We start from the raw sequence: 26968 nt of genomic DNA, 5'->3' as shown, positions 1-26968 counted from the left end.
TGGTTTCCAGAAGTGCTCAGGCCATTGGATCTATTTGATTTCATGCAAAGACTGTTGTAAAATTCCCCAGGATGTTTAAGGGAATTGGGTCACTTCTCAGCATCCTTAAAATTAAAAGAAACGAAACAAAACAAAAACAAGACGAAAAAAGTGCAAAATGTGAGTTAATAAGCTTATGAAGATAGAAGCCAGCTTGTTCTACTGTATAATGTTAAAATGAATCTGATAAGCATTAATTGCATGCTGTCCAAATCCATTAATTTAAAACAAGAGTAGCAGTGCATAAAGAATATATATATATATTGAGTTATTGATTTTTCCATTTCGTTTTACTGCATTTTGTAAAAGTATTTATTACCTTTGTAGTAAAACACTTCTTGTGTTTTATACTCAGCTTTTTTGATTTACTAACCAAATACTTTTTTCTATGTTCAGCATTTTGCCTTAGGGAAAGGAGATGAAGAAGTGATATCCACCCTTCATTACTTTTCAAAAGTTGTGGATGAGGTAATTTGAATTGCCATTATTCTGTTATTACAATGTTAATGGAATGTTGGAGCTCTTCCTTTTGATCTTTGCCCTTTTGGTTCTGAGCCTTCCCACTGAAGGACAGATCGTGTCAGAGTTTTATAGAATCATTTATGCAGGGGTGGAGAGAAGTTTAATACCACCCTTTAGTAACGGTCTCTTCAGCACTAGAGCTGGGTCTATGGCTTCCTCGCAAGTGCTATTCACAGAGCAAAGCTGAACTTTCTAAATAGGGGAATTAGAAAAGAGACTGAAGTCAGACATGTTTCAGGTAGACTGGGGCCATTTTTCATTTAATTTGATTTAAAAATTCTGTTTTCAAGCTTTAAATACTGCAGTTTGAGCCCAAACCATCCAGGGATGGGCACAGAACAGCTGTGCAGTGGTACAGTTGCAGCTTATTTTACTGTAGGATCACAGAGAATCCAAACATGTCTGGGGAGGCTGCAGAAAGGTCTGCTGAAGGCAGGTTAGCTACTACAGCTGTATGTGCTGAACACTTCTACTCCCCATGGGTTGCGGCTAAGTAGCAGGTGTCTTCTTAAATGTGCTCTTGTTAGACCTGCCCACGTAACATTTCATTCTAATGTCAATATCTGGGTTCTTATTGCTTCAGTCTCATTTGATACATCATTTTCTGGTGTGAGCAGGACTCTGTGTCATCAGAAAAGTGCTGTTCTTTAGTCTACTTCTAGCCTTCGCTTAGAAGACAAAGGGCTATAACAAGGTTTACTTTTGGGGAGAGGAGAGTAAAGAGAGTTGATTGCAGGGCAAAAATAAGTTATAAATTTTAGAGCTGTGCTCATTCCATGGGTAACTCTAATGATATAATGGGAAGAATTCCTAGGATTAACTTTGCCCTTATCCTTATCCCGCTGCATGCCTGCTCTCAGGATATACTTGAAAGGAGCATTTACTGTCACAAGTCTTGTACTTGTCTTGGTGATGTGTTAGTAGGTGAAAACTAGTACGTTCTCCTCCCCAGGTACAAGAGAACCATCCCTTTTGTGGGCTGAAGGTGGAGAACCCTGCTGCTCAGTTCTGTCAGTCACATTTTCCCTCACAAGAACCTGCTCCATTCCTCAACCACCTTTCACATCTGTTAGCTAGCCCCTGTATCTCTTTTCCAGTTGTCCTTTCTACAGGAGTTGAGTTGCCCCGGTGTAGTATTGTGTTGTCAAGTGGGAAATACTGACTTCATCCTTACCTTCCTAAGCCTAATCACAGAAAATGTGAAGGTAAAATAGTGCCCCCTGTTGTGATTGTGTCCTGGGTAACCTTCCTGAACGGAAGGAGATTCTAGTCATGGAAGTGGAACTGTAACTCTGTGCTATAGAGCCTAACAAAATCTGGTTAATAGAAGCAAATTACAGATGAAATCCCGCTGGGTTACTCACTAGAATTAATCATCAAGTGAACTGCTCTAATGCAGCATGTGGGAAATGAAAAGTTCTTGGATCCTTATAAAACAGTAGGCAGGAATTAACCACTTAGTGCAAAATCCCCATCTGTCTCACAGAAATATGTTTTAAGCACTGAAGTAGATGGAAGCATCTTACATCTTCGTCTGCTGGGCACAGATGGCAGGTGTGGCTCTTCAAAACCCGTAGAGTGCTGGGGCTCGTGCTCTAATTTAGATGGTTCTCCTGTGGATCATTGCTCTGCAGTTTGTTCCTCCAAAGCTGACTTTATTATTATAGGGCTTAACAACTCTAGCTGAGGGCTGAACTCAGTTGTGTAAGGTGATGTATAAACATGAGTCTTTTTTCTTTTTTTTTTTTTTTTTTGAAAGATTTTGTGTACTTTTACTTCCATGGGAGAAATACGTTTTGTAGGTTAGATATATAGATCTTTCACAAATACTTATGTGTATATATATATTTAAAAGATTTTTTTAAAAGCTTGCCTTGCATCTGTTTGCATCCACGTGTATTGAGGAAGTAGAGGTTACAATGAAAGCCTGCAGTGGGTGCTTAAGTGTTCACCAGAAAGCTGTGGTAGATACTAGGTTGGAAAATGGAGCGATTATAGTACCGTGATTATTGTGGTCATAGTTTAACCACTGGGGCTTGTTGGTCTGCCTCAACCTAGGTGGAAATGGGAGTAAGATGCATTACGTAGAATGTGGTGCTAATCTTTCTGGTGGAAAAAGGTCACTGTGGTCATCTAATTCTTACTGGGAAAAGGGCATGTTGCTGTTGACAGTTGCATGCAGAAAGACCGTAGGAGTCATTTAACTTAGCAGGAGACATTTGAGCTCAAGTATTATGAAAAGAAGGACAAAATCTGTAAGGTGACTGTGGTTGCCAGACATTGAACTTGTAATTTTGAAAATTTTGGTTATACTCGTAACTTTTTCCGACTTTACATGAGGGGCAAAAAGTAAAAGAAATAGAAGTGTGGATGAATTGAAGGTTTTAATTTAAATTGGCACATTAAACTATATACAAATTAAGATTGCTTTATGTTTTACTTTGAAAACTTCAAATTACATTGACTGGAGTCTTTTGTTTGGACAAAATGTGTGTTTGTAAATGTACCAAAGTAAGAGACAGGAATGGTTCCCTCTGTCAAACAGTGTGAGCAACGCGCAGCATGAAGGTACATGTTTTTGTTCCAGTTTTATCTTCTGGCAAGTCTGCCTCATGTTCCTGGTTATTAACTAATAGGATAATATGTCACACTTCAAGATATATGTTGATGGCTGCTGGTCTGTAGCCATCAGTGTCTTGATCAGGACCTGTTTTTTTAGGTGGCATCAAGGAGTGTTTTACATGAGTTTCCAAAGTAATTAATACAAAGGCCCAGATACCAGAATTTAGATAAACTGATGTTTCCTGGTCACGGTTTTTTAATGCCTTGAAGAAGGCATGGATAAGGCCAGAACGATTAATAGTGTAGGGGTGGTCAAGAACTGGAACAGGTTGCCTGGAGAGGTTATGGAGTCTCTGTCTGAAGTTTCTCATAACCTGGCTGGACGTGGTCCTGGGTAGCATGCCCTAGCTGACCCTACTTGAGCAAGGTGGGTTGACTAGGTGATCTCAAGAGGTCCTTCCCAACTTAAATGGTTCTGTGGTTCTGCGAACAATAATAACACCATATCAATAATACCATTGATATGGTATTTCTGATCCCAAATGGTAGAAATATAAAACCACTGGACCTTCCATATTATTTTTTGGTGAGAGCTTTGCTAAGAATTTTGTATTTCTCATGATTAAGGTTACCAATGTGTGTTTTATTAGCCTGTATAAGCACTGGTTACAGATTGTTCAGCAGCAGACAGTGTATCTTATTCTTTTTGTTTACATTCTGTCTTAGAGCATTTCTCTATTCTCTGTTTTAGCTCAATATTCTTCATTCTGAATTGGCAAAACAGCTTGCAGATACAATGGTTCTCCCAATAATACAATTTCGGGAAAAGGATCTCACAGGTAAGTTTTAGTTTAAATTTTAATTTTCCTCTTGGTGTTCCTTCTTGCTTGTTTTGTAATAAGCTGAGGCATAATGTCATATAATTTGTTCTTATGGTAACTCACAGAAAAGTGTTGTTTTTTTTTTTTAATTTGTTTGTTTGTTTCCCTGCTACAGAATTTCCTTTACAGGCCGTGTGCTTTTACTCAGACATAAATAGTGCAGTTTTGCCACGTATGGGTTATGCCCCTTGTGGTGCAAGTTCGAAAATACACAACTTGGTCTTTGTTGGGTCACTCCACTTTTACATGAGTGTAATTTCACTGAAGCCAATGATGTTACAGTTGCCTAAAGCAGGGAAATTTAGCAATGTACCTGGCTTGCAAACAACCTTCATCCCACTTCCAGAGTTTGGGGTTGTTTGAAAAATCACAAGCAGGAATGCTTTTTCAACTTTATAGTATGATACATCCCCTCCTTTATAAGCAATTAGTTCTCTTTAAGCCCCTTCCATCCAGGGGTAGTTCCAAGTAACCTGATTGCGCAAACTTGGAAATTCCTTAAACAGTAAAGCAGGAGTGCAAACATTTGTTGTGATTTCAAAAGAGACAAGTTGATAGTCGAGGTCAAGGACACTGTAACCTACATAGGCATCAGAAACATGAGTTCTTACTGCAGCATTTCCAGGGCTTAGCAAAAAAAAAAAAAAAAAAAAAAAAACAACCAATGTTTCTATGTTTCTCATGCGAAGTTTACTCTCCTGTTTATATATTTTTGGAAAACATCATTTTGATGGGAGACGAAATAAATAAATAGCAAAATAGTGACTGTTAGAAGTTTCTGGTATCGTAGCATCTCATTTGAAACCACGGGATACATCAAAGTACTTATAAAAATGGGTATTTTGTAATCTAGTTTTTGTAATTTTGTAATCTAGTACCAAATATTTGTATTTGCATGCTCAGATGTTGATTCTATAAATGGTCTTACACCTCTTTAATGTGGCCTCACTGATGCAGTGAATCTGGTCCCATCTGTATGGATTATGTCCCTAGTTCATAAAAGGAGATGGAAAAAGAAGATGCAACCAAAGCCTCAGCTGGTTCGTGACAAAAAAATTGAAGTTTATTCAGTTTACCTGGATGTCAAAATCTTTTTTTTATTCTCTCCATCCATCCCCACCACCGTTTTGCTCTGACACAATCTGTAGAGCAGCGTTTTTAGCAGAGGATTGGCCGTACTGAAATTTCATCATAGGATTAAACAAGGAAGCAGAGAAGATAAACTGTGTTCTTGTTTTACTTCCGATTTTGTTATGTATTGAGTACTACAGAAACCTTTAGGTGCAAGTTAGTCACACCTGGGAAGAATTTCTGTCATTCTGCATTGGAATCATGTGGAAGTGTTCTGGGAAGAAAAAAGTGGTATGAAACTGATTTCTGAATAGGTTGTTAGAAATAATCAGAGACCGCGATGACATCCTACAGTTTACCCATTTTCTTTTCAGAATTGCATAATGGTCTTATGGTCTTGTGAATGTGCTTAGTTTGTTGGTTTCTGAGAAGAGTTTTGCCAGTTAAACATACATTGATAGGGGAACTGAAAGTGATTTGTACCCAACACTACTGAAAGTTGAGTCGCCTGCTTAGTTTCTCTTCCTCCTACCTGCATCAGAAACTGGTGGCCAATGTTTGTTATGTCAACGTCACAGCCAGCAATCAGATGGATTAGACATATACTTATTTTCACAGAGAAGCTTAGTCAAAAAAATGTTCCAGTTTGATGAAGATTATGTACAGGGAAGGGCCTTAGTTCATGTATCTCTAGGACTTCATTAGATTTCTTGGTATCATATAGGCATTGTTAGGATGTTCAGAACTGCTGGTCTTTTAAGGCAGTGGAGGGCCTTTTGTGAAAGCATAGTGAAACGATGCTTTGGGTGAATGACACTGACATATAAGGAATCTTTTTCATAGTGATAACTTTTCTCAGTCAAATAAACTAACTTCACTCTTGCTTTCCTATCTGTCTGTTAATTTCTCTAGCAACTGATCTGGTTTATTATCATTTTCAAGATAGGCATGACTTGTGTGTGCATCTCTGTTTTGAAATGACTGGAATGATTTAGGTATTAACAGTGCCATAAGTCATCTCAGTTGAACAAAGCGTTTACAGCAGCTTTTACTTTGAATATTCAATTTCTCTTTTCCAGAAGTAAGCACGTTGAAGGATCTTTTTGGCCTTGCTAGCAATGGTATGTTTCCTGGTTTTGTTTGTTTCTAATGGCGTGCACCTGTTATATCACAGAAGACATTTTTAATCTATGCACACACACATCACATTTCTAAAAAAAATAATATTCCTTGTCTACAGAACATGACGTGTCCATGGCAAAGTATAGCAGGTTACCGAAAAGGAAAGAAAATGAAAAGGTAAAGAACGTAAAAGGGAAAAGGAAAAGTTTTCATCAGCCGTTCTGTCTTCATCATTGTAGCTAGTCCCTACATACACTTAAGAATTTTGGAGAGTTCATCAGTTAAAGTCATGGTAGCTCAAGACTACTTGTGATTTAGTTTCTAAGCAGACACAAAGCTTTTAGACAACCATTCAGCAAAGTTATACCTGTTTTCCCCAAGTTAAGCAAATGACCCAGTATCTTGCTGAACTAGAGCCCCTCAGGTCCAGAGGAGCTCTTCAGACAGATGCGATCCAAATGGCCATAAGTAGATTTGTATGGACCTACTGTTGTACAGCTAATGTGATGATGCTGTATCACTGGTGCAATTCATTGTAAACCATGTCATGAAGCCTTGTGTCTGCTATTTATAAAGCATACCATTGTTTCACATCTGCCTTTCTGCTAGATTTCTCTGTATGGATTGTCATTTCATTTACAGTACACCAAACCGTGTTGGTGGGATTGTTTTACGTTTCTTCTTCATTGCCCACTGGAGCACTATTCCAAAATATACCTCTGTATGCTGGAAATGTGTGATTGGCCCTATCCTTTAAGAGTGCTTCAGTCCTACAGGATGGTCTTTCAAAGTGCGTTGCAGAACAGAATGTGATACAGCATCTTGTGAATTATTCATCTCTGCTTTCTGCACTTAGAGGCTTGTGTTGTGATCTCAGCTGCAAATAAATCTCTTGCATTGAGATCAGATCTAGAATGTTAGTTGCGGTAGTTGAGTTAGTTTATAGTCACAGGGATTGTCCAAATGCTTAAGTATCTTGACAGAGCAGGGCTCGAGGTTGATTTGGGTTTTGGATTTGCTTTATTAGTTTCTCATCCTTCATTTTAAAGTGGAGAAGTTCTGTAATGACTGTTGTTTAAAGATAATTTGAAAATAATCAGTAAATATACCCATATGCACTATAACACTTTGTCAACCTCTTATCAATTTTTGTTTAGCTTAAGGCAGAAGTGGCCAAAGAAGTGGCAAATGCAAGGAGAAAGCAGCATCTTTCATCTCTGCAGTATTACTGTGCCCTGAATGCTCTGCAGTACAGGAAGAGAGTGGCAATGATGGAACCTATGCTAGGATATACACGAGGACAGGTATGGACAGTAAAACGACTCTATCAGTTATACCTTTACCAGGGAAAGTGAAACATTGTAGCTCTGGATATTTATTTATTTTTGAGAACTTACAAATGAAAATAAAAGAAAACTAAACAACTTTATTCAGCATGCCTAGGTTCTAACAAATGGTTTTGTTTGTGGCAGATGGTTGAATGTTTAGCTATCCAGGAAAGATAGCAATGGGAAAAATATGTACTATTATCCATACATTTACATACACACGTATGCAAAATGACCCTGGGGTTGATTCTTTTCACAGCTAAGCTATCTGTACAATAGCATTTACTTCTACTCTTTACTCTGTGTCTGCACAAACTCTCCTATGTAGCAGTTCCCCTCCTGGTACATAATGTTCAGCATACTGATGAGGAGTGTACACGACAGGGAACAGAGCATCCACTGGAGAACTAGAAGGACAGAACACTAGGGTGGATTGAGCATAAATCTGGGAAATCCTGTTTCTAATCTTTATTCTGCCAGCAATTTGATATAGTGGCTGAACACACATTTCTCAAATCTGTAAATTGCAGCAGTGATACAATTAACCTGACCCTCCGGGATGTCAGGAAGATTAATAAACGAGCACTTTCACAACACTTGATTCTCATGACTTGCCCATTTTAAGGGTCTATTGTAGTTCAACACTGATGAAAGAAAGCATAAGGGAAAATGAGAATTGGGTCATGGAAAAATGAATGCAGTGGTCCTTTTGAGATGGTAGCCTGGATCACCATGTCAAGTGTCCTGTGTCTGCTGCAGATAATGTGTCCTATATAAAGTAGGTACTTAAAGAGAATTCGTTTGCTTTACATGGAAATTCGTACTGTCTCTCTAGTGTATAATTACTTATCCTGAGCAAAAAACTGCACCTGTTTCCCTTTTCTGGAAGCCAAACAACTTCCTTGATCTAGCAAAAAAATCTCTCATTGCTTTATACAGGAAAGTCTCAGGTTGTCAATGTGGCCAGAAGCCAGTTGATACCAATCCTTTAATACTGTGAACCCCCTATCTCCCCCCATTAGCTTTTAAAGTATGTATTTTCTTTATTAGTTGCTCAAAACATGTCTAATATTTCATATTTCCAAAGAATGAACATAAGAATTTTTTGGAAGTCATGGCTAGTATAGAGGGTTTATTCAAGTTGGACTGGATGATCTTGGAGGTCTTTTCCAACCGGTGATTCTATTTGACTGAAAACTGGCATCAACATCTAAGACAGGCATGGCAGTCTCTCATTATTCAGTGGAATGTAGGGCTCTTCCCTTCTGCATTAGATTTCTGAAGTAAATAGGTGAATCATTCTTGAAAAGAGTCTGCTTTCTCTCCTTTGTCTGTAAGGGGAATCTGTGGTCAAGAACATAGTTGCAGAAATGTAAGTTACAGGCAAGAGGAATTCTGTGTCCCAGGAATAGGGAAAAGGAGTGGAATCACAAGTAAAATTGGATTAAATATCTAATAAATTGATATTAATAAATAATAATATTAAATATCTTATATTTATATAAAGTAATAATAATAAATATATTTATATTAAATACTAATAAATACTAATACTAATAAATATCTAATAAATTGCTTAACAGCAGAGAATTGTTTTGATGTTTTTACATTTATTTCCAGAGTAACTCACTTTTTTTTTTTTTTTTTTTTTTGGGGGGGGGGAAAATAATTAATTGCACACACACCACTACCTATGTCCATGATTCACAGAGCTGTCAGTAGTTCCTAACTATGTCTGTGTGCCCCACAGCCAGAGATGAAATCTAAGATAGTCTACACTGAGTGCTTTGCTGCTACTGCATGCCTGCTGAGCCATAACAGCAAAGTGGACTCTTCATCTGTAATAAAAAGTGCACTTGGCCTTAGCAGAACAAAATCCATGGTAAAACTGTAGTTGATGTAACTGATTGCCCTAGAGACTTCTGCTAGTGCAGCTACACTTCATTGTTTTCTTGTCTGCCTTTGCTGTAGCAGTTCATAAATTTCCAGGTGGGCCTACTAAATCTAATGGACCATTTATGTTCCAGTCCTTTTGGTAAGGTGTTACTGCATACAATGGCTCGTGACAGCACAGAACCAATTCTGTACGGGGCTAGTGTGGGAGGAGGCTGCCTGTTCCCTCTTAGCGGTCATTCAGCAATTCATTGGAAACGTACCTGTCAGCAGCCAATAGCTTGTGTGTGTAAAGGGCTACAGGAATGGGTGGGAAGGAGCAAAAAAGAAAGATACAAGAAGTCAACACAGTTGTTTTAATCACGTATTTGTTTGCCAGCCCAAAGCATCAATCATAATGGGATCACTGTTCAAGCAATCTGTTATTTGTCTACCAAAACCAGGATGACTTCCAGTGTCTCTTATTTGTATTTTTCAGATCAACTTTTTCAAGAAAGGAGCAGAGATGTTTTCCAAAAGAATGGACAGCTTTTTGTCATCTGTTTCGGACATGGTTCAAAGGTAGCACAATACTTTTGCTTCTTTTTGTTTGCTCTTTTGAATTCTGAGCAATAGTACTGAAACCTTCAGCACATTGTACTGGGTCTGGCTGGAATGTTAACTTTCCCGGCAGCAGCCCATTCAGTGCCATACTCTGTACTTGTAGCTGGAACAGCAGTGTTATCACACCAGTGTTGTGTCTACTGCTGAGCAGCAGTGGCACAGCATTGGGCCTTTCTCTAACCCTCCTAGGGGGTGGGCAAAAAAGTGAGGAGAGAAACATCACTAGGGCAGCTGACCTAAATCAATCAAAGGGATATTCCATACCATGTGGTGTCACACTCAGCAATAAAAGGTGGAAACAGGAAGAAGAGGGGAGGGGTGGGCTCTCGTTGAGAAGGCGTCGGTCCTCCTCTCGAACACCGGCTGCGTGCGTTGAGGCCTTGCTTCAAGGATGTGGTCAATCATCACTCATTTGTGGGAAGTAGAGAGTAATTTCTTTCCTCTGCACTTCCATATAGCTTTCATTTATTTTGTTTGTTTGTTTTCCTCCCTTTTTCCCCTTTCCCTTTTATTTCCCCTTAGTTAAATTGTTTAGTTCATGGTAGTCTTTATTTAATTATTATAATTATTTCCCTTTAATTAAATTATCCTTATCTCAACCCGTGAGTTGTTCTTTGCTTTACTTCTCCCCCTCCTTATCTAAAGGAGGGGGAGTGAGAGAGCGGTTGTGGGGTTTAGCTGCCCAGCACGGTAAAACCACCACACACATAATAGGCAGCACCCATGTTTCTGGCTCAGGAGGGTGCTTCCATGCTTGCATTGCACCGTTGGGCATATTTTGTTAAAGTAGCAGGTGGAAAGGGGGTGTGTTTGTGCATGTAAAGGAAAGTGCTGCCAGTGCACTGCACAGTGTTTTTACAGTATAGCCAGGAACTGTATCCTGTAAAGTGCTCAAATGCTTTCTTTTTTTGCAACGGGTTAATAGAATTAATATAACAAAGCTAAAGTGCATTCTGAATTAGAGGTGTTTATAATTGCTGGTTCTGAATTAGAGGTGTTTGTACTTGCTGGGTTCAACATCTAAAAGACGTTTAGATGTTAAACTTAGTGATATGGTTTAGTGGAGGACTTGTTAGTGTTAGGTCAGAGGTTGGACTCGATGATCTTGAGGTCTCCTCCAACCTAGACAATTCTGTGATTCTGTAATAATAATGGATTATTGTTAAAGTAACCTCCCAGATAAGGATTTAGGTCTTGTAGCGTTTGATGTTGTAGAGACACAAGCGAACTAAAACTTCTTGCCCTGGGCAATACTCATTGCGTCTGCTATAGCCTGTATCAGTCCACTGAGTTCAACATGAATTGTTTAAGTCCCTATTTCAATGCTTTTGCTATTTCAGTGCTTTCCTGCTTTTGAGAGTACTTTTTCTTTGTTCCCTCTCTTTGTCCTCCTCTTTTTGTAATGGAGATTGACATTTCTCTTTATAATTAAGTCCTTGTAAATGTTATAAACTTTACATTTAAAATGTAATCATATTAGAGAGAACACTCATCATTTATTTTAAATCAGCTGGAACGCTAGGCTGAACCCTTCGCTGTATTGCTTCATACCTTTCATATTGGAGTATCTCCAAGTCATTACTTATTCTGACTCTGGTGGCATTTTAAATAATGCATGCTTGTTAATTTGAGAACAGTGTTACCAGTAATCTCCCTGTGTAGGAGATTCTTTTGCTAAATGTTTCTTTATTTCCTATAATTTTATGCTTATTTATATATCTTCTTATGCTCAATTTTCAAATAAATTCATCTACAGTCTACATAACATTTGTAGCGGTTGGAGGACAGATTTTAAACTCCCTTTAAATAGTGCATGTTATTAAAGGTAGAGCATGCTGCTGATGTCTTACAGGCAGAGTTAGGATCTTATCACTGGATTGTCGCTGTAGAATAAGCCCTTGTTGAAAGCTCGGGTGGGTTTGCACTCTGGACAGTACACAATACTGAATGGAAGTAAAAATAGGCAGCTCAATTGGTTTGCTCAGTCTGATTTTCATGTTTTCCGTCATGCAGCAAAGCTGGAAAGTACAACTCAAATGTAAATAGTGCAGTTGTGTGGTGTTGTGTGATGTCTTTGGAAAACCCGAAAGAGAAGCTTGCAAAATCTTGATTGACTCTGCAGCTCAGCAGTTACCGACAGAACTTGGTTTCATTATTTAAGGTTACAGAGCCACTGAAAAAAACGTGCTGCCCAATCCTTTCCTCCTTTAGTGCTAGGGATCACAAGGCTTCAGTGAGTCAGATCTGCTTGCTAAACAGACTAAAAGCTTTTTATTTGTCACATTTGTTTTCATTTGGAACAACACGCTGATGAGAGCCATTGTGCAGCTAGAAATGTCAGCAGCGATGTGGTCTTGCATCTATTTAAGCTGATTGCGAAACTGACTTCATATTTAAAAGTATTTTCGTTTACATAGTAAATACTGCTAACAGTGTCAAAACACATTAGAAAGGAGAAATCATTGACATATTCTCAGTAACCGATTTGTCTAGCTGCCACAAATGCATGGAGAATTTCAGAATTCTCACCTTTTCTTGCTTTTCTGTCTTGGAAAGAAGAGAAATGAGCCTTAGCAAGAAGATTCCAGTCTCACGAACCATGAAGATGCCAGGATAATTTTTATTTTTAAGAAATACAGGGTCTGTGCAGGCTGTATCATGAACGCATGTACTCCAAAAGCTTTAACCAGTAGGGATGCAAGTAGGGGGTTAAAGTTGCTTAAAGCATAGGTGCCAGGGGTTAATGGCCTTCTAAGATAAGCAGTGACAAATACTGTTATGCTCTCACCTCATGAGTTTTTCTAATAATCTGGATGCAGTTAATAACTCCTAAAGTATGGAAAAGTGAATAAAGAAATCAAATACATACTGATATTGTTTCTCTGGAAGTCAAAGGACAGCTTTTGCAATATGGACCTCAAGAGGTCATCTCATCCAGTCACCTGCTGAGATCAGGATCAGCTAGAGCAGAGTGCTCTGTGCTGTCTCCAGTCCAATTTTAGGTATTTCTATAACACACATACACAGTATCTTGCTACAATTTGTGTCTGCTCTCTCATGTCTGTTGCTGCATGCCTCCAAGGAGAGTCTAGCTCCATCTGGTGTATGCTCTCCCATTAGGTAGTTCAGCTAGCAGTAAGAGCTCCTCTTAGCCTTCATCTCATGAGGCTGAAAAGCAGTTCTCATTGGGCTTTGTGTATCACCAATTACAACCCTTTAATGTTTTCTACCCTAATGTTTTCTACAGAAACAGCCATGTTTTCTACCCATCTTGTAGTCCATTTCTCCAGTTTGTATTTCACTAATTGATCTACTCTCCCAGGTGCCTGGTGACAGGATGAGGGGGAATGGGCTAAAGTTGTGCCAGGGGAGGTTTAGGTTGGATGTTAGGAAGAACTTTGTTACCAAAAGGGTTGTTAGACATTGGAATGGGCTGCTCAGGGAAGTGGTTGAGTCACCATCCCTGGAGGTCTTTAAAAGACGTTTAGGTGTAGAGCTTAGGGATATGGTTTAGTGGAGGACTGGTTAGTGTTAGGTCAAAGGTTGAACTCAGTGATCTTGGAGGTCTCTTTCAACTGAGATGATTCTGTGATTCTGTAATTTGGCTAAAAGGATGCTATGGGAGACCATGTGAAATGTCTTGCTGATGTCAAGTCAAACATCATCCACTCCTCTCCTCACATCCACCAAGCTAGCCATCACATCACAGCAGACAATCAGGGTTGGCAGGCATGATTTGTCCTTCGTAAATCTGTGCTTGCAGTTCCCACTTGCCTTCTTAATTTTCATATTCTTGGAAATGGCTTCTAGGAGAATTCACAGGAATTCCAGTGTGTTACACCATGGCAAGAATAAGAAATTGTTCTATGAAAGTCAAGAAGTACTATAGCAAGGCCTACTTTGAACTGTGCTGTTATATTAGAGCACCACTTGCATATGTTAAGTCATGCAAACTCATACACACGTTGCTTTTAGAAGATTTCTCTCTGTTTCAAAAAAAGAACTTACTTCTTCATTCTCAGCATGCCTTGTGTACTCATTTCAGGCTTACAGAATAATTCTGATCTCTGTATACTGTTTGGGGAAAGAAGACGTTCAACACAAATTGGAGGGGAAAAAAAGCATAACTACTGTTTGAGAAATACTGAGAGCAAGTTCACGCACTTTCCAGCTGGGATTTCAAAATAAAGAGCAAGGGGAAATCCTGGCTGTGCTTTTGCTACCAGCCTCCAAAGACAGCCATATTTTCCTTAAACCAGTGTTAATATCTTCAGAGTGTATTCATCTTGTCTGTCAGCTTCAGATGGTGTTTTCTGGGAGCAATTCCCTATAGTATGCTGCTTCTTCAATTCTTTCCTAACTGAACGGATTTATCCAGTCCTTAGAGAAAGCCTAGGGCATGTAGTCTTATGTTACATTTCCTATAAAATCTGCTCTTAAAATAAATTTTATCTTTGCATTCATTACTCTCCAAACCAGTAAGAGATTTTACTCAAATGTTTATACATTCAATCAGATTCATATTTGATCTCAGCTGGCGTTTTTGTTCATGTTGCGTTACCAATGTTAGCTATAACCTGGTATAAATTGACTAATGATGGCTTTGGATTTGTTTTGTTTTGTTTTCCAGCATACAGGGAGAGTTGGATGCTGAAGCTGAAAAAATGAGGGTATCCCAGCAGGACTTGATTTCAGTTAATGAGTCTGTTTACACCCCAGACTCTGATGTAACTTCACCTGTTATCAACAGAAACCTCATTCAGAAGGCTGGCTACCTGAATCTTAGAAAGTAAGAAGGCTGTTCTACTTGCTCATTTCTTTAATCGCCAACTTGTTGCTACATATTTTCTTTTTAGATCTTGAAGACTCCTCAGGTAACGAAGTTTTAGACTCCTTGTTCACTGCAGTAGCTTTGCCCCTCAGCTCAAAGTATTTTTGTCAACTTTGACAGCATGTTTTAGAAGTTTAAACCAATTAGAGGCATTTGAGGCAGTTTCCCTGAACACAGAAATTTACTTCTGGATGAATTCACCTTCAGGGATAGTTCCTGTGTTCAGCTGGCTAAAAATTAGAAGCTTGTGGGGCAGGGCTCAGATTGTTCCTAATTCTTAGGGCTAATGAAAACATGGTGTTTACAAAGAAGAGCTATATTCTGTATTTAATATGGGTTTTCATAAACCACCTTGTTTGCATAACTAGAAGTTTTGTGGACAATGCAAGTGCATAACTTGGAATATATACCATACATAGAGTTGCTTCTGCAGATTTTCCAAATAAAATCTTCCATCACCTTCCGCAGGAGCTATGTATATACAGCAGCAGAGTTTGGTGGCATATAGTAACCCAGCCTTTGTAATTAATTAAGCTTCAGGTCATTTTTGTTTGACTAGTAATCTTCTGTTCTTTTTTTCTTCGTATGGGATATTTATTTATTTATAGCAGCATTCTAAGAGCTGGATTACAATATAGTAGAAAGGACTCCTTAGCTAGGGAAGAGATGGGTTATGAGGTAATACTTGCAGAAGACACTTTTTCTTATGATGGCTCTGTTTTGAAACTGCTCATGCTGCTCATCAGCTGAAAATACCTCTTTTTTTAAATCAATCTTACCTGTATTTCATGTCAGTTACTCAGTATTAACAATTCGTTTATTCCTTAACTAGGAGAGAAAAAGGTTCTCTGAAGTGACTTGGGATGTTTAGAATTGATTTATTTCTCCAGCTTTTATTAAGGATTAGTCTCTGCTAGGAGTAGGTGATGTTTTTACTTCTAAAGAGACTCATCATTAAAAAACATCCAGGGTTGAACATAAAGTTCAGCTTTAGCACCAGGGTTTGTTTGAAGTTTCGTAAGGTCATTTGGAATCATTTCTAAATACCAACAAGTCTTTATCATTGCATCTTCTCTGTAGTAAAACAGGTCTGGTGACTACAACCTGGGAAAGACTCTATTTCTTCACTCAAGGTGGCAACTTGATGTGTCAGCCAAGGGGAGCGGTAGCTGGAGGACTGATTCAGGACCTGGACAACTGCTCTGTTATGGCTGTAGACTGCGAAGACAGAAGATACTGCTTCCAGATTACTACTCCTACAGGCAAAGCGTATGAGACAGGTTTTCTTTGAGGACAGCCAGTCATGCCTACCCTTTCAGATGCTGTTTCCTGTAAAACATGCGTGCTGTAATAGTAAGCCTTTCTGGGTTTCCAGAAAGCTGTTCCCAAATTAAAACCGTGTTCATTCCCATCCTCCCCCACAACTGCCTGAAAAGCAAAGGCACTATTTAAAGCTGCTTTAGCTGCAGCTTATTTATGATTTTTGTTCCTTTGATGGTTAATAGAGACAAAGTTTGGTGGCTTTATTATAAGACTGGGAGCCAGACATTCCTTCTGTCCACTGCTAGCACTGATACACTGTGTTTGCATTTTAGGGGTATAACTCTTCAAGCAGAAAGCAAGAAGGAATATGAAGAGGTAAAAATATTATCTTAATGTTTGTCATTTTTGTATACAAGTGAGCTTGAAGAATTGAGTTTCGTTTTTGCCTTCTAGTGGATATGTGCCATCAACAACATCTCCAGACAGATCTATCTCACCGACAATCCAGAGGTGGGAGCTTGTTTCCATATTTCAGTCCATTCCTTCTAACTTGCGTTGCTGTTGTTCTTTACAAGACGATACACCCAATGTACAAATGTAAAAGAGTTGCTGTTTTGTTTTCCTAGGCAGCTGCAATCAAGTTAAACCAGACAGCCCTACAAGCAGTGACTCCCATTACCACCTTTGGGAAAAAACATGAAGCTCACCATTCCAGGTAAAATGCTCACTTTCATGGATTAGAGCCTGCTGTGTGCTCAGCTGTGTTCCTTTGACAGGACAGCCGTCATCCAGGCCTCTCTGGGCTCTGGCTTTACAAACCTTTTTTATTTCCAGAAAATTTCCCTATTTCTGATGTTTTCTACTGAAAGCCAGAAGAGATGCAAAGTGTTGAGGGTAATGCTTATTGCTCCACATTGCAGCTTTGAAGGTCCTTGTAGGTGCCATTCTGTTTTTGCTGTTTCTTCTGAAACAAACAGTGATTTACTTGTAACCATTTTTCAGCGAGGGAATGACTTGTAATGTGGATAATACAGCAGAGCCCCCGCTATACATTTAAATAAGTTTATTCTTACACATCACTGCAACCAATTCCTGTCAGTCTGACACAGGAGTATGCCTTGTGAGGGCTGATAAAATAGTTGCTATTGTTCTCTTGTGCTCGTTCAGGTCAATCAATAAAGCTCCCTGCCACACACACCCCCTTCAAAAATTGTTAATCATGCCCTAGGATATGCTTGTATTCAAAATATGTATTTTATGTATGGTTTCTCTGTATCTGTTTTGTTAATAATCCCAGCATCTTGCCCAGTAGGAATCCTTCAGGCTCCATGATCAGAGTTGGCTTTCAAGCCTTGTGTTGGACTAAATTCCTGACTAAATTCCTGCTTTCAGCAGCAATGTGATAAATAAAAATAGGGCAGGTTTGTTTCATGCTGACTTCTAAACAAAGAACGTTCTCTGTAAGATTTGTCAAAAATTGTATATTCGTGCTCAGGTATTTTCTTCTAGAAATTCAAACCTTTTCTAGATCTTCTGTCTCCTCAGACCAATGCCCTTATTATGATTTATTATTCCCTTTATTGTGACTGCTTTTAGATTCCAAAGTTCCTCAGTGGGTATGGGGAATGCCAGTCAAGTGGCTTTCTTTCCCATTTTATTAGGAGTTACAGCTGTTCCACTTTGATTGGAATTTTATACATAGAAAACAATCACCAGACATTTTACTGTGCAAAGGAACAAACAATTTAATTGACAACTAATCTCACAAGTCACTTTTACATCATAGTATATATATATTATGTACGGTATACAACCAACTTTGTAGAATAGAAGATGTTGCTAGTAAAACCAGTGTGTATGTAGCGACCATGTATAGTTACGACTTCTGTAGCTGTAGGAAACTTACAATTTCATCCTGCTTGAAAAATGTTCAGGACACTTGTTTGTTAACTACCACCTTGAAAGAAGCTTGTGGCCAAATGAGATCTCAAAAATATGTCAGGATCACCATTTAAGGAAGAGTTCAGAAACAAATCCAGGTCCCTGCTGTTTGCACTGGTAATGTGACCGTAAATATGGCCACCAGAGGGCAGGGAGGCCAATAGCAACCTATTTCCTGTCAGTCCACAAAGAGTTGGGCTGTGTTCAGGTTTCATATACCACTATTTACTTTTTTCCCCAATAATTTTAGGTATAAAAAATAGAATGAGGATTTTATTAGGGACCTCAGGAATGGGTAAATAAAAAATATACTCTTATTTATGTTAACGAATGTTGGTTCAATCTACTTTGGATTCTTTTGGATCTTTGGAAATCTTGTCTCCATTCCAAAGCAAAGATATGGTGTCAATGATTGAATATTTTTTTTCACTTTAGCCAGAATGTAAGGAATACAGAAAATGATAAAACAACGCCCAATGAATCAGCTGGTGCTCAAGACTCCACACAACTCATTGCTCTTGGAACACCGATTCAGTTTGACATTGTACTGCCTGCCACAGAATTCCTGGACCAGAACAGAGGTGGCAGGTATGGTCAGAGACAGGAGTTGTTCACTTTGAGTGATTTCAGAGGAGAATATTAGGTATTACAGCACTTGTATGTGGTGACCAGTTTTTATTCTTATTTCACAGGCGTGCAAACCCATTTGGGGAATCCGAAGACAGTACCAAAAATGAGGAAGAAGGTCAGTGCTGCATTCTTCCAGATAAAATTAGGCATGATGTTAGGCATAATTGAGCTGTCAGCCTATCCAGTGCCTCTTAGGGAAAGACCTGACATCAGAGAGCAGCAGAAACAACCAGTTGAAGCTAGTTACGTTCAGAAGCCTGTCTTTTAAATATCACTGCCTATGAAGACAAACATCAACATAGACACAGCTCTTGTAGCTCTTGAGCAGTCACATTTCAGCAGAGCTTATCCTGCTTTACCTTGCTCACCACTAACCATAAAGGGAGACGGATCAAATGACAGCTTTTTCACATAATGACTACAAAATTGTAAATAAGCTACGTAATTCTCAGTAAGAGAATTACTGTGATAGTCAATAAGCAGGGAAGGCTTTAATGAACACCTCATTGGAACCACCTGCAGTAGGGTCAGAAGGTCAGAAAATCAAAGCAAGGAGGATACAAGTTTAAATAATTAGTTTGTCAGCAGCTAAGGCTCATGCAAAACCATCAATTTATCGGTTTGGGTGTTGTGGTCCCTCCACCTGATAGTAAGACAAGCAAAGTGAATTTCACTGGCTAATCAAACAATTCATAAAGGACCAGTTACAGTTTTTAAAGCTTCTGAGCAGCTGCGATTGTTTTTTCCTGCTTGCTGCCAGTTCAGGCAGTTTAAAACTGGGTCAGAGCAACGCCTGGCTCATAGAAGGAAGCCAACACCCACACAGTCACCACCCACGAGTTTACTGTTGAATTTCCTAAAAGGAAAAAAATAATTCCATGGGTATTTTCCAGCTACTGGCAAATCAGAGTGGCACCATGAAAACTGTCATGCCTTTTATCTTCCAGATTCACTCTTGCAGCAGATGTTCGTAGTTCGGTTTTTAGGATCTATGGCTGTCCAGTCAGATGACACGAGTGAGGTGATTTATGAAGCTATGAGACAAGTGTTAGCTGCTCGTGCCATTCATAACATCTTCCGAATGACTGAATCCCATCTCATGGTCACCAGCAAGAGCCTGAGGTACTGTAAAATCTTTGTGGCTTCTCTCTTGTCAGTATTATCTTTTCTTCGTGCAACTTGTGATTAGTAATTTTTCCTTTTCCAAGGAAGGCGCCCTTCAGGGAGCAAGATCCTGAGATTCACTTTACTTAGTGCAATACCCTCCTGACTTGTTGTAAGAACATCCTACCAAAATTTAATAGGGTGCAGTGGGGCTCTAAGACCCTACAACCATGCAGGAAAAGATGCAAAAAGAAAAATGCATTGAGAGATTCTCTTACTTCTTATGCAGTAACAGCGAGAGAGGCATTGCGCTGTCCTGGTGTCAGTATTGTTGCTGTAGAATATGGCTATACAAGACGTCCACTTTAGCTGGGTTGCATTTTAGTACAGACACATACAGTGTTAGCTCATGCAGGCAGAATATTTACCAAATTAGTGATTCAGAAAGATGAGACCAAGAGGTAAAGCAGCTGAAAATCAGGGTCTAGAGTTGAATTTTGCCACTGACTGACTTGAAGTCATGGCTAAAGCATTTGATTATATGCATGTGTTTCCTTATCTGTAAAACTGATTCAGTGGTTGCCTTACTATTATAAAGCACCTTGAAATTTCTGCTAGGAGTCATTCTAAAAAGCATTTACTTTCTTTTTCTCCCTACACACAATTGCAGGTTAATAGATCCTCAAACTCAAGTTACACGAATAAGTGTAAGTAACTTTGTTTTGAATCTGTTTTTTTTACTACAGTATTGCATACTTAGTCACATGAATCTTAGCTCTGGACCAAGCTAACTACATACTGATTAAAAAAATAATTTTATTATTATTTTCCAGTTTGAACTTGCCACTGTGACACAGTTTGCAGCTCATCAGGATAACAGGAGACTGATTGGCTTTGTGGTCCATCTCAGTGAGACTCCAGGAGAAGATTCAATGAGCGCATACGTTTTTGAGAGCAACACAGAAGGAGAAAAGGTTTGTGTAACATTTATCAATATACTTTATTTAGAAAACAAGTCCTAGGCTTTTTGGCTTAAACATCTGGGAAACAGTACTACAGAAGGGAGAGTAACCAGATTTCTTAGTAGGTAAACATGAATTGGCCTATGTCTAAAAAGGCCCCAATCTGTTGTATGTGCTGCTGCATTGGCTATAAGAAGGAAAGGGGGAGATTGCTAATACAAACATTAAGAGATGTGGAAAAGCATGTCTGAGTCTAGGTGACACTGAAAAAATGAATTTATCAGTGATATTGAGACAAATACAGCTGGAAAGCTCTCACCAAAAAGGCAGCCATACTGTGTTAACAGCACTGTGGCACTTGCTGTGTGTCTTGTAATAAGACACTTCTAAATAAGGAAGATGTTGGAGAAGTTTTTTCTTAAACAACAACATTCTGAGGCGTACTGGGGGAGATTCCCAGGTTTGGAAATAGTTTAGTGAATAAAAATTCACACACTGAAAAAAAAAATGAGTACAAAGATAAACTTTAGTTCATCTCTAAGAGAGCTTTGAAATAAGACTGCTTTATTTTCATGTAGTTATTACAGTGAATTGGTTTTCTACCTCTCCTTTTACACCTGTATTTAAAACTAAGTTTGCATCGATGCTTCTGTGTCTTAGTCCTGATTAAGCAGCAAAACCCATAACAAAACAAAAAAAACCCTGATCTTTACATACATTTCTCTTTCTAGATTTGTTACGCCATCAGCTTGGGAAAAGAAATCATTGAGGCACAGAAGGTAAGTTTGTTTGACTCCCCATAAATGTCTGTCTTTTCTGCTTTTGGTGACACTGTCCAGGTAGCTCTCCTGTACATAAGAAAAAAGCATCCCTACTCATAATGACAAAGTTGTGCAGGCATGTAAAAACAGGCTCTAGGGTAGCTCATAACTGCAAACTTAGTTTGACAAAGTGTGAAAAAAAAAACTGGTTTGGATGAAGTACAAATTGCAGCCATTACTGTTTCATTTCTAGAAATTCACATTCATTGCTCCCCTAGGAGAAAAAAAGAATCTCATGAAGACTTTTCACTTCAGTGCTGTGTAGGAGTACTTACATGCATTGGCATTACATCTTTATATATATTTTTTTGATGCTATGATTTCAGAACAAATTGTAGAAATGAGGTTTTAGTCATAGTCAATAAGCATAAATATAACAACTTACCCAGACAGTAAAGGTTTTCTCCTTCTCTTTCTTAGCAATATAAAGTTCAAAATAAAAGGCCAATTTTTACATACTGTTACCTCTTTTTTTTTTTTATTTTTCTTCAGGACCCAGAAGCATTAGCTCAGCTGATGAAGTCTGTGCCATTAACAAATGATGGAAAGTTCATGCTTCTGAACGATCAGTCAGAAGAGGATGGAACCACACACGAAGAAGGGGAAGAATCAGAAGCATAAAAACTCTTGGACCTTTCCTACCTCCTATCTGGGAGCAGGAAAAGCAGGGAGTCTTCGCAAGAAGCTCAGTTTTTAAATCATCTGTGCACGCTCAAGGCCAGCTTCCGTCATCGTGCTAGAGAGAATGTGGTGTCTTTGCAGTGGAGTCTCCTCTGGCTTTACAGCGAAACAACAGCAGAACCTTGGCCTTTGGGAATTTTTGCATTTGTGAATGTGTAGTGTAGAGGGGGGGCGGGGAAGCTGACAATCCTAGGAGATGTTTCAGCATTCACCCTTTGCTGCTGGCAGTTCGGACAGCAGAACTGTCAGCCACAAAGGGTTAATGTTACTTCTGCAGGTTAACAGTGAGAAGCCTTCATTTCTGCTGAAATTAGTACAAGTTGTAAATTGTCAGCTCCTTTTAAAAAAGGACATCAGGCCTCAAACTTCCTACCATAGTCAGTTTTTATAGTTTGCATGATTCTGTGCATCTGAATGAAGGTTAAAAATGCACTATTTACTTTATTTTCAGATGAAGTTATTTTAGTCTAGTTTAAGTGTAACAAGATTTATCTTTTGTGCTAGTCTATTTACAAAACAATTTGTTAAACACTAAATTTTTCCTATTAATATAATCTATTTTTATATCGCATCTGGAATAAGCTTACAAAACAAATTTAAGTGCCTACTCTTACCTTTATGGGGACCGCACTCACATTCTGTAATTAAGTAATGGACATACTGTACCTCCTCGATTTATTCTTCTAAAAACCACTGACATGCAAACATCCGAAGTAGTCAACAAGCGGGGCATGTTAGCTGCGTGCAGTTTTTCTACGGTTAGGTTTGTTAAGTTGCCAGAGACAACTTGTAAGACAAGTAAGTACTTTTTATAGAGGTCTTTGTATTTTTAACATTGTGGTGATGTACAACAGTGGAGAATCTACCAGCAATCTTCGATTTTAAGAAGCTAAGCAATAAAATGCTAGATTATCAGTCTATAGGACATTGACTAGTTTCACAGTACATTCCTGAAATTAAATGCTGTATATCTTGGCTAATAAGTTTAGATTTTTTGTCCCCTCCAGTTTAACCTGAAAACATGAGAAGCTGCGTTTTGCAAGAACAGACAAAAATAAATAGGAGTACGGGGGGGAGGCAGGAGGCCATCCATATGTGGCATTGTTTATATTAATCAAGATAAGGTAACTGGAACAAATAGCTGATGTTCTTCAACTGACTTTAATTCTTCTGAAGCACTTAATAGGAAACTAGGTTTTCTGTAAACAATATGTGCTACAGCATCTGAAAAGTTACAGTTTGCAAGTGTTTGATGTGGAATAAATTCATTTAGTTGGTTGTTAAGTGTTTGTAAGAACCATGGAAGACAACTGTTAGTAACTGACACAAACACTTCTTCTTAAATAAAAGTTGAAGCTGTCGTATTAAAAAAAAAAAAAAAAAAAAAAAACCTCCTGAAGTGCTGTTACTGAAGACACTGAGAATGAGGTTCTGAAAATTACATTTATTAACAGTTGTATGTACATAAGGTACTCTACTCACAAACCAGACTGAGGTAACAAAATACCCTTTTGTACAATGAGTTAGGAAACACTGTTACATTTGGTCCTTTGTACCTGAGAAGCTGAAGACAGCTGTTGTTGATGGACATCAGGTGGAAACTCAAATTTACTTCTAATTAGGACCTCTGGAACCTACCCTTCAAGCAAAGCTGAACACACACCAGCACTTCGCTTCCCAGGGAGGCACTGAAAGGCAGCGAGGGCATCAGCTGCACTCTGCTTCCCCTACCCTTCTCCTACCACAAGGAGGAAAGGCAAGGCAGCCCCCTGGCTTCTGGCATAAAAGGACACAGCACCGTATCAGAAGCAGGTTTCAAGACCTCTGGAGGAGCAGCTGCCACCACCTCCACCTAGAACAGCCTCATCACAAGACGAAGCACAGGAGGGCAGCGGTGGCAGCTGCCTTCTCAGGGAGGTAGACTGGCCTTCAGCCTGTTCTGCCCCTGACTTGAAGGAGAAAGAAAACTAGAGATCCGTTTTTATGTCCCTGCAGCAAAACTCATCGTCCTCACTTCCCTTTATCACCTCTGGGAATTTTGAGCGAGCAACACGCTCAGTTTAGTTTGGAGGATTATTTTTTTTTTTAATATATATTTTAGATCCATCATCATCTCCAGCCAACCTGTTGGAGCCCATTTTGTTCCTAAAATCAGAGCAGGAGGGCAAAAGCAATGAAAAGAGTAGCACCACAACAAGAGTTCTGCACCCCTGCCAGATACTTGGGACAGAGGAGTGCCATCCAAAACCAGGACCCAACTTTGTATTTCAGATGAGAAAAGCTTTCAGTATCCACGTGCTGCTACATGACAAAAAGTGTAAATATAACAAACTACAATCCTGTGTTAGCAAGAATAGCTCTATTATCACTGTACATATTTGTTTGTATGTATATATTTTTGCCACATATAGTATACATTCAGGTCCCAACCTCAAACAGGACTCTATAAAAATAAGCTCATGTCTTCTCTGTAGAATTTCCATTACCAGAACCACATGAATTTGTTCACCATCATACGCACATTAATAACCGTGGAGTATCACCTAGCTGAGATGGTCTTTCCAAAAAACGTGGGAGAAGGAAAGATACAAATGCAGACTTCGTTAGAGCACAGGTAATGCCCTGACTGTGTGTATCTACCTAGCAAGTCCATCCTGGGGGGAAAACAAACACTATGCGTGAGTCTGCTGCTGTTGCAGAATCAAGATAGTGCCTGACCACTCCAAGTGAGGAACTTCCACGCTCCCAGATGAGATAGGAGTATGGAAGTAGGTACACTGCAATTGCAACAGGATGGAAATCAGTAGGAACAGCCAGACCGCTGCTGCTGTTCTCAGCAACACTACTGAGAGCGTTCAGTGCGGGCACAATTTGGTCAGAAAAGCGTACATAAATTATGACAAAAACTATCAAAAATAAATCAAGTAATGCAGCATTTTTTAGGGCAGTCTCTGCAGTTAAAACAAACAAACAAAACCTTTAATGAGCCCAGCTGATTTGAACAGTCCACAAAGCTTCTGGGTCATGTTTTCAGAGCCAATGAAAGAATGAAAGGACTTCCATCAGTCTGGTCTCTCTCCAGTTGCAACAAAAAATTTGTCCTCGTTTTCCAAATGCTGAACTGACTGGCAGGAAAGAATGAATCAAAAAGTCTGCCAGGAATTGTCTTAGCTAGTGACGTGAGGGTGAGGGGAGCAATCTGAACCATTTATATTAAAGCATTACTTTTTTGAGGGGGGAGGGTATGGTGGAATCAGAAGAGATGAAAGAAGCTTTCAAGTACAGTCTTAAAATACAGTTAAGAATGCCAAAAACCAAAAGGTAATTCTCAGGCTGACTAGAGTAGTTTCTTCTAGCTAGTAAAACCTAGAAGTCTGTTATGTTCTGGGAGATTAAAACACAAGAGAATCTTTTAATGGAACTGGTATTTACTTTTAAGCTAAGTCTAGCTATTTACTTAAGTCAGGTATCTGAGTTAACTCTTGTACAACCTAGAAACCTCTACTCGCAGGCATTAACAGATGTTAAAATTTATACAGAGTTCTCACAGTGTTCAGCAGCTTCTGAAGCCTGCAGTGCAATTATTGTTAATAACCAGGCATGTAAGACTGTATTAACAACACAGACAATACAACAGACCTACAAAGGCTAAGAAACACAGATTTGAGGCTGAAACTTGCAGTTAGGCACAACATATTCATGAAGTATAAGATCACTTAATAGGTACAGACACTCATCACACAGTGTCTGGTCATAAAAGGAAGAGCTGATTGTGGTTCTGTCTTGGCTCTTGATTTCCTTACTTCTGTGGATGCAAATCAGACCTTCAGCATGAAATGAAAAGTAGTTTGTTATCTTAACTCTTCTGGTTTTCCCTTTCTCTGATATAGGGGGGGAAAGATCAGGGGAAAATAAGTGCTTGGCAGGATCTTAAGCTCCCAGAGTGCAAATCCCATACTAATAATAAGGTTTTGTGGAATAAAACAATAAGGACTTCCACATTGTGCAACAGCTTTAACATACCTTCACAACGTACACTGTTACACCTACGGTGTAATTTGTGGCTGCATTAAGCAAATACAACAGGACTGCATCTGGACAACAGATATTGCACCGTATCTTCAATTTTCTATTTCTTGTTGAACAGATAGATGTACAAGTTCAAGTCTTCGATCAATGGCCTAGAGTCTTTTTTTTTTTTTTTTAATAGTATGTTAGAGATGCAAGAAAGCATCTAAAAATTAGTAATTTTTTTTTTTTTGGTATATACAATTGTAATTCAAAATAACTACCTCCAAGCTATATTTTATGTAGTTATTTTCAATCTAGAGAAAGTGCTGTAGATAAGTAGCTCCTGAAAAATATGAGTTTTTAAAGGAAAGCTGAACAAAAACAGACCTAGCCTCATTGGATGTTAGTATACTATTACACATTTTCTATTGGGTTTTACAGACCAAGTAAGTCAAATGCAGAGCTTTTACCCCTACAGAGTGTTACTAATTTTGACAAGAAAATTAATTATCTGAGTAATTATCACCCATACCAGCCATATCATTTCACAACAGGATCTGCAGGCGTAGAGTTGGAAAGATCTCCGTTGCTTGTTTTAACAGCTTCTTCTATAAAAATAACAATTGGAGACATGGATTATGTTTAACATTTTACTCAAGGCAGTAAAAAGTCTTAGCATATGTATCACGTTGATCTCATAAAG

General features: G+C 38.8%; 2 protein-coding genes across 3 annotated transcripts in view; one reads left to right on the top strand and one right to left on the bottom strand.

Annotated features, from left to right (window-relative positions):
• APPL2 (adaptor protein, phosphotyrosine interacting with PH domain and leucine zipper 2) overlaps positions 1 to 24514 on the top strand; it is a 39238-nt gene extending 14724 nt beyond the window's left edge. The window contains exons 4-21 of the mRNA XM_084533404.1: positions 436 to 507; positions 3875 to 3962; positions 6155 to 6196; positions 6316 to 6374; positions 7355 to 7501; positions 9897 to 9979; positions 14652 to 14810; positions 15933 to 16121; positions 16448 to 16490; positions 16569 to 16625; positions 16742 to 16830; positions 18492 to 18644; positions 18749 to 18801; positions 19634 to 19808; positions 20461 to 20497; positions 20624 to 20764; positions 21484 to 21531; positions 22066 to 24514. Coding sequence (XP_084389530.1) covers positions 436 to 507; positions 3875 to 3962; positions 6155 to 6196; positions 6316 to 6374; positions 7355 to 7501; positions 9897 to 9979; positions 14652 to 14810; positions 15933 to 16121; positions 16448 to 16490; positions 16569 to 16625; positions 16742 to 16830; positions 18492 to 18644; positions 18749 to 18801; positions 19634 to 19808; positions 20461 to 20497; positions 20624 to 20764; positions 21484 to 21531; positions 22066 to 22194 — 1764 coding nt within the window. The 3' untranslated portion in view covers positions 22195 to 24514. The remainder of the gene's footprint in view (positions 1 to 435; positions 508 to 3874; positions 3963 to 6154; positions 6197 to 6315; positions 6375 to 7354; positions 7502 to 9896; positions 9980 to 14651; positions 14811 to 15932; positions 16122 to 16447; positions 16491 to 16568; positions 16626 to 16741; positions 16831 to 18491; positions 18645 to 18748; positions 18802 to 19633; positions 19809 to 20460; positions 20498 to 20623; positions 20765 to 21483; positions 21532 to 22065) is intronic.
• Positions 23679 to 26968, bottom strand: part of WASHC4 (WASH complex subunit 4) — a 42079-nt gene continuing 38789 nt past the window's right edge. Inside the window, exons 33-34 of one of the 2 annotated variants that reach the window (XM_084533383.1) lie at positions 26798 to 26873; positions 23679 to 26078 (exon numbers count right to left, since the gene is read on the bottom strand). In XM_084533383.1, the coding sequence (XP_084389509.1) occupies positions 26806 to 26873 (68 nt within the window). In that variant the 3' untranslated portion in view covers positions 23679 to 26078; positions 26798 to 26805. Of the gene's footprint in view, positions 26874 to 26968 lie in introns of both variants that reach the window. The other variant, XM_084533382.1, reaches the window with a different exon arrangement.

Source organism: Aythya ferina (genome assembly GCF_964211825.1).
Source record: "Aythya ferina genome assembly, chromosome: 1".
In the NCBI taxonomy this organism is placed as follows: domain Eukaryota; kingdom Metazoa; phylum Chordata; class Aves; order Anseriformes; family Anatidae; genus Aythya; species Aythya ferina.
Note: the sequence above shows the minus strand (reverse complement) of the source record. Positions and strands in the feature narration are given on the sequence as shown.